Source organism: Tachysurus fulvidraco, chromosome 16 (genome assembly GCF_022655615.1).
Source record: "Tachysurus fulvidraco isolate hzauxx_2018 chromosome 16, HZAU_PFXX_2.0, whole genome shotgun sequence".
Classification (NCBI taxonomy): domain Eukaryota; kingdom Metazoa; phylum Chordata; class Actinopteri; order Siluriformes; family Bagridae; genus Tachysurus; species Tachysurus fulvidraco.
In genome coordinates, this window is record NC_062533.1 from 7417441 (window position 1) to 7430511 (window position 13071).

At 37.8% G+C, this 13071-nt stretch overlaps 1 protein-coding gene across 1 annotated transcript; it reads left to right on the plus strand.

Moving 5' to 3' along the window:
• Window positions 1-2531: 2531 nt before the first annotated feature.
• On the plus strand, window positions 2532-10309 carry tdh (L-threonine dehydrogenase). The gene is made up of 9 exons (XM_027149766.2): window positions 2532-2686; window positions 6101-6300; window positions 6394-6436; window positions 6561-6631; window positions 7095-7244; window positions 7369-7541; window positions 7647-7737; window positions 8165-8434; window positions 8581-10309. The coding sequence occupies exons 2-9, from the start codon at window positions 6111-6113 to the stop codon at window positions 8718-8720; spliced, it is 1128 nt and encodes a 375-aa protein (XP_027005567.1). The 5' UTR covers window positions 2532-2686; window positions 6101-6110; the 3' UTR covers window positions 8721-10309.
• Window positions 10310-13071: the final 2762 nt, after the last annotated feature.

Here is a 13071-nt window from a genome sequence, read left to right on the forward strand (position 1 = left end):
TCGCCCGGTCCAAAGACATGCATGGTAGGTTGATTGGTATCTCTGGAAAATTGTCTGTAGTGTGTGAGTGTGTGAGTGAATGAGAGTGTGTGTGTATCCTGCCTTGATGCCCGATGACGCCTGAGATAGGCACAGGCTCCCCGTGACCCGAGGTAGTTCAGATAAGCGGTTGAAAATGAATGAATGAATGATTTGAAAGAGCAATGTTCATCCCCCACTCCAATCCCATATATTGAAGCTGTTCCGGTTGAGTGGCCGAACATTCTATTACTTATTTTTTCCTCTCTCATGGAAAGAATCTATATCTGACCTTTATTGATTAAATCTTATCAGAGATGCCAAAAAATTTAACTTCTCCCTGTTTGAGAATCACTTTTTTTAACCTAGCTTACTTTTATAAGCCTATATTCATAAAAAAAAAAAGGTCCACAAAAAACCCAAAGCAGTTTGTTGTTTTCATGCAAATGTTTTGATTTTCAAAGTAAATGGAGACATCATACCCATTTCTGCTCTCTGAGATGCTTCTTGTGCTTGTTCATGTGTGTATAATTTAAGGTGTTATTAACCTTCCCTTTAGGCATTTCAGCTCAACGCAACAAGTTTGACAGTAACAGTGTTTGATCATTTAAGGCTTATCTGTTAATTCCTAGCTTTATGTATAGTCTGCATTATTAGATAATGATAGTATTAGCATTACCAACGTTATGCTTAATAATTTTTGTCAAAGAATAAAAAATAATGAGAATAAACAAGAATCAATAGTAAATTTCTACATAATATGAGCATGATTGCCTTTCTTTTTTAACAGAGAAATGAAATGAAATGACTTTCATAAGAATAAAAAATGTAGAATTAATACAGCGATTGAATGCGAGTGAAGAATAATAGTGTTCAGAAGGGCTGATTTTTAAAAATTTCTTATTTTCTTTATTGTTTTTTACTTTCTGTGTCATTTTTGGAAAACAAATATGTATATTATATTGGTATTATACTGGGAAGTCTGAACACAGTTATAAAATAGTTCTGGATGGAGTGTTATCTGTTGCCTTTAGCGTACAAGTCGACTGTACTCTTTTCTAGAACTGAAAATATAGACGTGTAATTTTCAGTTTGATCTTCCACCAAGAAGAGGGAGGAAGAAGTGCTCGGGTTAGGAGACACACTCACTTGCTCCTGTGGGGGATGGGAGCAAGAGGCACGAGGAACCATTAGAGCCGTATGTGTGCTCACGTATTTCTGGAGGCAGTCCTAAGCGTGTAACTGGCACACATTCACCTTGGAAGATCTGACTGTTCTTTTTTCGCTTTCATTTAAGCCTTTTTAATATGAGCAGTTAGCAAAAGCTTCCACCACCTTTTTGACTTCAAGAAGTAATCGATAGTAACAGCTTATAGACCACATGTCCTGTGTGCATGGGAATGTTGCGAAGTTTATTTAGAGGAGTTGTAACCTGTAAACTGTACATTCAGAAGCAAACAATATAAAAAATATAACCATCCTAGTGTATAAATCGGTCTATGGTTATTGAGCTCTTTTTTTGCTTACTTTCATGTATTTTCTATGCACTCATTGGTCACTTTATTAGGAACACCTGCTCATTGATAAATGTAATTATCTAGTCATATGGAAGCAACGCATAGAATCACGCCAATACAGGTAAGGAGCTTAAGCTAATGTTCCCATCAAAACACCAGAATGTGGAAAAATATAATCTTTATGAATTTTTATATATATTATGTTATAATGATATAAATATTGTATTTTCATGCACAACAGATGATATTTTCATGCACAATAGTATACATGAAATGTTAAGGGAAACTTATGAAACTTGAAACATGAAACTTATATTTATCTCATTTATACAGCTGAGCAATTGAGGGTTAAGGCCTTTCTCAGGGGCCTAGAAGTAACAACTTGGTGGCCATGGGATTCACACTCATGACCTTCTGATCAGTTGTCCAACGCCTTAACGACTGAGCTACCACATCCCCACGTTCTTGCTTCATGGTGTACGTGAAGGTGACTTACTTTTTACGGCTATTTCACAGGTTCAATTCCAGCGTTAGCTACATAATACTTTACTTTTTATCATTCAGATGTTTTGGAATAACTTTGTTCAACTTTTGTTTATGGGTTAAAAAAAATTTCATTTTTAGCCATTCATAGGTTAAAACATCATTACTACACTCATTTTCTTCTTTCTTTCTTTCTTTCTTTCTTTCTTTCTTTCTTTCTTTCTTTCTTTCTTTAAATCATCATTTTATTTGATGAAATGTATAAATGTACACATTTCAATAAGTAAAACTTCTCCCTCTGACACTTTAGATTTAAGGAGAATTCTGGTTTTAACTGTCTTTCTGTTAATGTTTCCTTCCCTCCATGTAAGCAGTCAGATTCAGTCATGTATTTAATGGCAGAAGGCTGAGAGTCAACATGTGGCACCACGTTGCTAGTGGGGCCCCCGCAGTAAGTGACGTCAAGTGGGTGTGGTCAGGAGGGAAGACCGCGCCTTCACTGAGCGACCAATCAGAGCGCAGACCGGCTTCTCTTGAAACCAGCTGGCTGCTGATATATAACCTCTGAGTAAGCTGATGCAACTGGAGGAAGAGACTCAGCCGTGTTAAAGGAGCCGCGTAGGGAAGCATCTCACGACATTTATTTTATCATTTCAAACAAATTATTGGTAAGCAACATACTATTTCTAGTTTTTTTTAAATGTACTGTTTTAATTATAATTCTATAACTAAAGCTTTGACACGATTATAAATAGGAAATATTACACATGAATGAATCCGTATTGATGTCGATTAGGCTGAATTGCTAGAAACGTGTGCAGATGTGAGCCGTTATACACTGTTTTGTATCCTATGTTTGTTGTCTCTGTGTACTGGACTCTAAATACCTTGTGTGCGCGAGCGTTGGTAATAAAGCTCCTCTGTTGTATCTCATTGTATTCTTGTTGTAATTCATTGTATGTCATTGTATTCTGATTGCATCTCATTGTATCTCATTGTATTCTTATTGAATCTCATTGTATCTCGTTTTATGCCATTGTATATCATTGTACCTCATTGTATCTCATTGTATTCTCTCACCCCACGCATCGCGTGTCGTACTTCCGTGTTTTACTCAGATTCCTTTTTTCCGCATTTCAGAGCTGTAGAAAATGTCAGATTATACTGACACGTCAGTCTGCCGAGTTGAGCTGATAAACGTGCACATCACCTGACTTACTTACTAATGTACTAATGTGCACATCACGTGGGTTTCTTACTATTGTACTAATGTGCACATCACGTGGGTTTCTTACTATTGTACTAATGTACTAATGTGCACATCACGTGGATTTCTTACTAATGTACTAATGTGCACCTCACGTGGATTTCTTACTATTGTACTAATGTGCACATCATGTAGATTTCTTACTATTGTACTAATGTACTAATGTGCACCTCACGTGGGTTTCTTACTATTGTACTAATGTGCACATCACGTGGGTTTCTTACAATTGTACTAATGTACTAATGTGCACATCACGTGGATTTCTTAGTAATGTACTAATGTGCACCTCACGTGGGTTTCTTACTATTGTACTAAAGTGCACATCACGTGGGTTTTGTACTAATGTACTAATGTGCACAACACGTGGGTTTCTTAGTAATGTACTAATGTGCACCTCACGTGGATTTCTTACTATTGTACTAATGTACTAATGTGCACATCACGTGGATTTCTTACTATTGTACTAATGTACTAATGTGCACATCACGTGGATTTCTTACTATTGTACTAATGTACTAATGTGCACATCACGTGGGTTTCTTAGTAATGTACTAATGTGCTCATCACGTGACTTTCTTAGTAATGTACTAATGTGCACATCACCTGCCTTTCTTACTATTGTACTAATGTACTAATGTGCACATCACGTGACTTTCTTACTATTGTACTAATGTGCACATCACGTGATTTTCTTAGTAATGTAGTAATGTGCACGTCACGTGACTTTCTTAGTAATGTACTAAAGTGCACATCACGTGACTTTCTTAGTAACGTACTAATGTGCACATCACGTGACTTTCTTAGTAATGTACTAATGTGCACATCACGTGACTTTCTTAGTAACTACTAATTTGCACATCACGTGACTTTCTTAGTAACGTACTAATGTGCACATCACGTGACTTTCTTAGTAATGTACTAATGTGCACATCACGTGACTTTCTTAGTAATGTACTAATGTGCACATCACCTGCCTTTCTTACTATTGTACTATTGTACTAATGTGCACATCACCTGCCTTTCTTACTATTGTACTATTGTACTAATGTGCACATCACGTGATTTTCTTAGTTGTACTAATGTGCACAGCACGGGTTTCTTAGTAATGTACTAATGTGCACCTCACGTGGATTTCTTACTATTGTACTAATGTACTAATGTGCACATCACGTGGATTTCTTAGTAATGTACTAATGTGCACCTCACGTGGATTTCTTACTATTGTACTAATGTGCACATCATGTAGATTTCTTAGTAATGTACTAAAGTGCACATCACGTGGGTTTTGTTCTAATGTACTAATGTGCACATCACGGGTTTCTTAGTAATGTTCTAATGTGCACATCACGTGGGTTTCGTACTAATGCACTAATGTGCAAACCATGTGGCTTTCTTAGTATTTTACTAATGTACACAGCGTAGTGGTGTATGATATGATCTCAGAATGCTCTTTGCGTCTGTCCGATTCTGATATACACGCCTGATTGCTAAGCAGGGCTGTGTCTGTATGAGTCTGTGTGGCTGTATGGCTGTGTCTGTATGACTTTGTATGGCTGTGTCTGTATGAGTCTGTATGGCTGTGTCTGTATGGCTGTGTCTGTATGAGTCTGTATGGCTGTGTCTGTATGAGTCTGTATGGCTGTGTCTGTATGGCTGTGTCTGTATGAGTCTGTATGGCTGTGTCTGTATGGCTGTGTCTGTATGAGTCTGTATGTCTGTGTCTGTATGAGTCTGTATGTGTCTGTATGGCTGCATCTGTCTGTGTGTCTGTATCTCTGTATGGCTGTGTCTGTATGGGTCTATATCTCTGTATGGCTGTGTCTATGTCTGTGTGTCTGTATCTCTGTATGGCTGTGTCTGTATGGCTATAGCTGTGTCTCTATGGCTGTGTCTCTATGGCTGTGTCTGTGTGTCTGTGTCTGTAAGAGTGTGCTTGTGTGTGCTATGAGGATGAAAGGCAATAAGAGGGTAAATGGCCTTAATGAGTATTGGTAGCTGTATGATTCAACAATATATGGGTGTGAAAAATTGAGTGGTTGGAATCAGGATGAAAATCACACCTTCTTGTGTTGTAAATGGACCTAAATATACAGAAGGTTCTAATCAGGTCAACAATCAAATAAAAATATTAACAAGCAATTAAAAATAAATAAATAAATAAATAAGCCCTAAAACCGACTTGAATCTCTGTTTGGGTTTTAAATTGAGCAATTTCATTTATTTAAAACTGAACAATACTACTGCTTACTCTTTAAAATACATAGTTTCTCAGCACCCGTCACACGGCACATATTTAAGTTGTTGCCACACGTGCTGGAAAGTTGCATGGTTTATGTTATTTGCATTGCCTCATGCACATGTCCTTCTTGCTTTCTGATTGGTCAATCGTGAAGGCAGGGCAGTAAATACCCTCAGTCACCCCACCACCCAATCAGCCTTCAACTGCCAAACTGCTACAGATAAGGTTTCGAAATGACACATCTCGCACATCGAGTTCCCTCTGTGTGTCAAACTAGATCAGCAGTTTATTTTTGTTAATGGGACTGTTAATTCAATTTGCTCTGATACCAGCTGCTAAAACTCTGAGCTGGTCTAATGGCTAAGTTTATTCAAGTTGGAAGGTAGCTAGAAAATAACTAGCTGTTGAAGATGATCAACCAGCTTGAGCTTTTTTTCCTCTTTCTCTCCCAGAGTCGTACTTTTAGTGCATAGACCTGCTTGTGAATACTGCATGTGAATACCTGCTAGTGAAATGGCTGAATACTTAAAATGGCTCCTGACACTTACTTTACTTTGAATGAACTTTTATTCATAGGTAAATAAAGATGCCAGTGTTCCGTGCCTTGACTAAAGTTGCTAAGAAAGCCATTCTGGCCCCTGGTTGTGGCTGCCAGGTATCAGCAGTGGCTGTGCGTCATGTCAGCTTCTCTCCACGTCAAGTGACCAATGCATCAGATGCCAGCTTTCACTCAGTGTCCTTTTCTGAAACAGATCACCCAAAGGTCCTTATCACAGGTATGACTAACATCCACATTTGCCATTGCCTAATTGCATGGCCCATGATCAACCAGCACAAATACTGGATTTTTCAACATTTCTCCATTGCAGGTGGCCTTGGGCAACTAGGAGTTGGGCTTGCCAAATTGTTGAGGTAAGGATTAATATGCTTGTTGGCTTTGTGAGTGACCGGTGAATCATTTGCTGGTCAACATTTTTCTCAGTTTTACTGTAAGTTGTGTAGGAAAGGTAACCTGAAGTTTTCTTTTGATTAACAGGAAAAGGTTTGGAAAGAACAATGTGATCCTTTCAGATATCAGAAAACCGCCTAACCATGTCTTTCACAGCGGTGAGTGCTGTCTTTGGTTTCTTTCTCTCGTGTAACTTTAGTCTGTTAGCGTCTCAAAGCTCTAAGAGCAGGTCTTTCACTGCCTTTCTGCAGTTACCTGTATAAACAACACAGCCTTTGTAACAGTTCTTTATAGTTTAGTAGGACTGCATCTTGGAATATACTGTCTTTTTGTTTGTTTGTTTGTTTAATATATAAATATTATATATTTGTCACAATGCTATGCAGAACCCAATTTGGGTAGAACATTTTAATAGCAATTATACACCTGCACTACAGGCACTTTTATGAAAAATAAAAAAATAAAAATAAACCCATTGCCTATGTACTTCTGAGAGTTGTGTGTTTTATCCAAAAAGGCTCTTTGAATTATTTGCTACACGGGCATCTGTATTATATAAAAATTGTCACTGCTCAGCATAAACTGATTATGGAAATGTCACATTTTTTAAAATCTATACAGGCCCCTTTATCTACTCTGACATTTTGGACTATAAGAACTTGAGAGAGATTGTTGTCAACAACCGGATCACTTGGTTGGTGCATTACAGCGCTCTTCTCAGTGCTGTTGGGGAAGCTAATGTGCCCCTGGCCCGGGCTGTCAACATAACTGGTATGTTTGCATTACAAAACAACACAGATTATTTATATCATTCAGGGCTTAAAATACATAATTATAATTTTTTTAATTGTCTTGCTAATTGGCATGTGCAGTTAACCATTGTCTATGTTCTTAGGTCTTCACAACATCCTGGATATTGCTGCAGAGCATGGGCTTCGACTGTTTGTTCCCAGCACAATCGGTGCCTTTGGTCCAACTTCACCCCGTAACCCGACTCCAGATCTTTGTGTACAACGACCTCGTACCATATATGGTGTCTCCAAGGTCCATGCTGAGCTAATGGGCGAGGTATGCTGCATGCGTTCTGTACGCCTTCAACCAGATTCAATAGCTCAGAATATTGGTCACAGGCAGCCTTAATTTCTTCTCAACCATTCTGTCTTTCATCCATAGTACTACCATCACAGATATGATCTTGACTTCCGTTGTCTCCGCTACCCTGGGATCATCTCTGCAGATTCCCAGCCTGGCGGTGGTACAACAGGTAATGTTGCCTCTGTCTCAACTATGATTTGGTTTGATGCATCTATTTAAAAGGCAAAAACTGAATTGAATCGGTGCAATAAAAATAAAGCTAATTCAAGTCCTTTGTGTGTAATAACTGTAGGCCTATCCAAAGCAAAACTGGTCACACAATGATTAGAGGCCACTACACTACATTGAATCATATTGTATTGTAGCGGATTCTATGTATAGTAGATTCTGTGTGAGATACCTTCCACCCCGTGATACTCCCTACCTGTCTTTTAGCTGTGCTGATACAATATCAACTCAAGTGTTGTTAACGTTCTGTTGACCATGTGTATCCGCAAGTTTGTTGAGAACTCGATGATGGGAATTCCCAAATGATGACAGAAATAATGTCAAATATTTAAAATTGTTTTAACTCTTAGCCTGTCTTTTTACTTCAGATTATGCTGTGCAGATATTCCATGATGCAGTCAAAACTGGCAAGTTTGAGTGCAACTTAAAGCCGGACACACGACTTCCTATGATGTACATCGACGACTGCTTGCGGGCCACCCTCGAGGTCATGGAAGCCCCGGCTGAGACATTGTCCATGCGCACTTACAACATTAATGCCATGAGTTTCACCCCTGATGAACTGGCACAGGAGGTCCAGAAACAACTGCCTGACCTTGAAGTCACATACAGTATTGACCCAGTACGGCAGGCAATAGGTAAGTTGAACAACATACCTGTTACTTTCTACAATATTTCTAAATATGAAGCCTGTATTTTATTCTTACCAAACTTACTTGCCTTCCTTTTTTATCAGAAGGATCATGACATATTAATGCTCTTGATGTGTGATTCTCTTTTATAGCTGACAGCTGGCCCATGAACTTTGATGACTCTAACGCCCGCAATGACTGGAACTGGAAGCATGACTACGACCTGCCAGAGCTGGTTCAGACGATGCTCAATTTCATTGGTTCAGACTCCCAAGTTGCCCAAGCCAACTGAATCAAGTCGAAGAAATTAGAGCTTGTACATACATACTCTAAAGACTGATAGTCTTGGAGAACAGAGATCCCTGGTCTGTAAATAATTATTTGCTCTCTGTCTCTCTCTGAATTATCAAGAAGAAAACAAATACAGGGATGTATATAAGAGAGATATTGCTCAAATTAAAACAGAAGATCAATGCTTAAATGCCCAGGAAATGTACTCCACTTGCAAAAAATGTATTAACCTTATTACATTGAAATCATGCAATAGCAAAGATAAAAAAATGTAAATCACATTGGGTTAGGCTTCAGTGTCACCGAAGCTAAGAAGCTTGATTTCCTTTCATTAGTAAAAGAAATGAAAAAAGAAAATGGAATGATGTTCAGTGGCAAGGCTAATGGTTACCCCAGTTATAGAGCAAGAACTTGACTTGCTGCACTGTTTAATGATATAGCTAGATTAATGACTAAAATCTGCTATCTGGAATGTTACCAATCATTTACATAAGCAGGACAATTTCAATTATGAAACAACCAAACAAATAATGCCCTACAAGCTAATCATTAACCAAGCAGTAATAATAATAATAATAATAATAATAATACTTTATAATGGAAGTAGCTAATACAGCTAGGTGAAATCTAGCGAAGTGGATTTTATTAGGTATTGTTTATTAGATAAGATTATTTAGAGCAAAGAAGCTGTGTTTTCTGCTAAAGAAAGGAATTACATTACTATTTACTACATCAGTAATATCAACTAAACTAGTTACTAAACACAAGTAGTGTTACAAGTGATGAAATAGTAAAAATAAATATAGCTTATCTTTATGAGAGACTCAAAAGATTACTTATTAATTAGAGAACTATTTAATGACTTTACTATGTGTAATTACTGTAATTTTCCCCCCAGAAGTTTCCCATCACTGTTATTTCCATTTACATGTAAAGGATATGGCTAAATGCCAAAGAATTTGCATGTATGGCATTTGGGAGACTCCCTTCATTTCACTGTAAATGAAAGGGTATTACGTTTATTAGTTTTTATACAACTGAGCACTTGAGAGCACTTGAGGTTTTTCTCAAGGGCCCAGAAGAGGCAGGTTGACAGTGCTGAGGTTTGAACTCACAAGTAAGTCCAAAGCCTTAACCACTGAGCTACCATTAGTAGTGTGTATGTCTGTGTGTGTGCGTGCGAAGGAAGCAGGGGCCAGCATAAGTAATATTAGCATTTTCTCTCTCTCTCTTTTTTCCTTTCATTTTCCTCCATCTTTCTTGTGCACTATTTATCTATTTATTTAGTTTTGCTGGCAAACAGATGTGCTTATTTGTCTTTTTTTGTTCTTTAATAGCTGTTACTTTAATGCATTTTTTTAAATTGTTATTAGGTGAACATTTTCCCATATAAAGGCTTATCATTTATGTTTATGTTGTTTCCTTATGAGCAGACCTGTTAATCATCTTTTTATACCTTCAAATGTTAGGCAGCTTCTTTATTTAGAAACAAGACTCCTCATATATGTAAATAGTCAAATTTCAGCAACTGCATTGAATACTCCTGAGGTGCTGCAAGATTCAAGAACAATAAAGTCTGACTTCTCAACACTGATGAAACGAGAGCTTTTATTGTGACGTTCACAAAACAAAAGCAGTAATATAACAGACTCGGCGTCAAATCAATTGTCAAATTTCTTCTTCAAACTAAATTCTCTAATTTCTTGTAAAGAAAACTAAACTCTCTTATTAGTATGTGTTATTTTCATAAAATACTAAAAAAAAAAAAAATCAGATCTCATTTTGAGCCTGACTTCATGCATTAACTTTCAGAATAGTGAATAAAGATGTGGATGTTTTGTTTACATCTGTTAATGAAAGAAAAAAACTAATATTTATTAATTATGTGTTTTACTCAAGCTGTTCTAGATGTATGCGTGTGTCAACACTTGTCCTCAACCTCGATCAGAAGGTTATGCAATATGATGCAATAATGGAATGTCCACGACATCTACTGTATAGCTCAAATGCTCGGATTTATTCTAGCGAATCACTTGAATCATGTGTGTGTTTGTGTGTGTGTTTGTGTGTGTGTTTGTGTGTGTGTTTGTGTGTGTGTTTGTGTGTGTGGGATGCACACATCAGAACAAACAATAAACTGCCTTGTCCGTAGTGACTGAGCTATTTAGAACTTGTCCGAACTTGTCTGGGCAGGTCTATAACTCCGCCCACATATTACATCACCAAGAAAACAGCAGGGTATTTTATATAGCCGCCCCCTAATTTGTACAACAAATTAGAAATAAACAAAATTACACCTGTGACTAAAGGTTATATACCACTAATCATTTGGCGGAGGACGAATGATTTTGGAAACAGTGCGACTGTAGATGCAGTCCCCAATAGTTACTTCTGCCACTCTTAACTGTTCCATCACTGCTGGGAAAAACTGGGAGTTATTTTACCCACAGGCCAGTGGACTCATGGCAATTGAGAGTCCATAACCATGACTACCTCTCCCACTGATGGGTTGGGTGTAGACTGTCCCCATTTAGAATAATGTTGTAGAGTTGGCAAGTAGTTTTGAATGAACTGTTTCCAGAATGTCAGCAATCACTTGGCTATGTCGCCATTGTCTCTTGCTCAGTAAATCTCTTGAACCATAAACCACTTGAGGCAGAGATGCATCTTGCGCGCCCCATGAGCAACAGATTTGGAGTGACTGGGTCAGTGTCTGATATTTCTGATGACACGTAACCAAGTGGTTTAGAATTTAGAATCCCCTCTACCTCTACTTAGAACAGTAGAAAGGACTTCCTCTGATACAACCTGATCCTTCAGTATCACTCGGAGACAGAACTTAATAGAGCGTATTTCCCGCTCCCAGACCCCTCCAAAGAGAGGTGCATGTGGAGGGTTCAACTGAAAAGAGATACTCTGTTCAAATAGTTTTCTTTGAGTGTTGGTTCAAGGGCAGAGAAGGTAGACTGGAGTTCTCGGTTGCCACCTCTGAAATTTGTGCCCTGATCAGATATTAATTCGAAGGGCTTACCACGTCGGGCAATAAAGCGATGTAAAGCCATGAGAAAGGAGCTGGTATCCATACTATGTAGCAGGTCTACGTGGATACATCTTGTGGTGAGACACTTGAAAATAATACCCCAATGCTTTTCATGTCTTCTACCTATTTTTACCGTAAATGGTCCAAAGCAATCAACTCCTGTTGACCAAAAAGTTTGCTGGTAAATGCAGAGACGAGCTACAGGGAGGTCAGCCATTTTGGGGTTGACTGGATTACTAGGTAAGGCAAGGCAAGGCAAGTTTATTTGTATAGCACATTTCATACACAGAGGTCACTCAAAGTGCTTTACATAGAAATTAGACAATTAAACAGTTTATAAGAGAGAAAAAACATGTAAAAATAAGAGTCACATGATAAAATCATAATAAAAACAAAGAACAATTGAAGAAAATAAATGTAATTTTAATAAAAACAGTTTAAAGTATGTTAAAAAGAATAAAACAGGAGTAAAAGTGATTTGGATAAAAAGTACAGTCAGTGTGAAGCAGCACAGCGCTCATTCAGTAAATGCAGAGTCAAACAGATGTGTTTTTAATCTTGATTTAAAAGTGTCTACTGTTGAAGCACATCTGATCTCTTCTGGAAGCTGATTCCAGCTATAGGTGGCGTAATAACTAAATGCTGACGCACCTTGTTTTGAGTGAACCCTTGGTATCTCTAAGTGACCTGATCCTAATGATCTGAGTAGTCTGCTTGGTTTATATTCAATTAGCATATCTGTAATGTATTTCGGTCCTAAGCCATGAAGTGATTTATAAACGAGTAACAATACTTTAAAATCTATTCTAAATGTAACTGGAAGCCAGTGTAAGGACCTGAGGACTGGAGTAATGTGCTCAGATTTTTTGGTTCTGGTCAGAATTCTGGCAGCAGCGTTCTGTATGAGCTGCAGATGTCTAATGGTCTTTTTGGGAATCCCAGTAAGGAGTCCATTGCAAAAATCCACCCTGCTGGTGATAAAAGCATGAACAAGTTTCTCTAAGTCCTGTCTTGAGACAAAACATCTCATTCTGGCTATATTTCTGATTTGCTTATCGCTTTCACATGACTACTGAAATTAAGGTCAGACTCTGAAATTACACCAAGATTTCTGACTTTATTTTGTGTCTTTAGACCCCTAGAGTCAAGGTGTGTGTTAACCTTGAGAATTTCATCTTTATTTCCGAATACAATGACTTCGGTTTTGTCTTTGTTTAACTGGAGGAAGTTTTGATGCATCCAACTGTTAATTTCATCAATACACTTACATAGAGAGTAAATGGGGCTGTAGTCATTAGGGGACAGGGCTAAG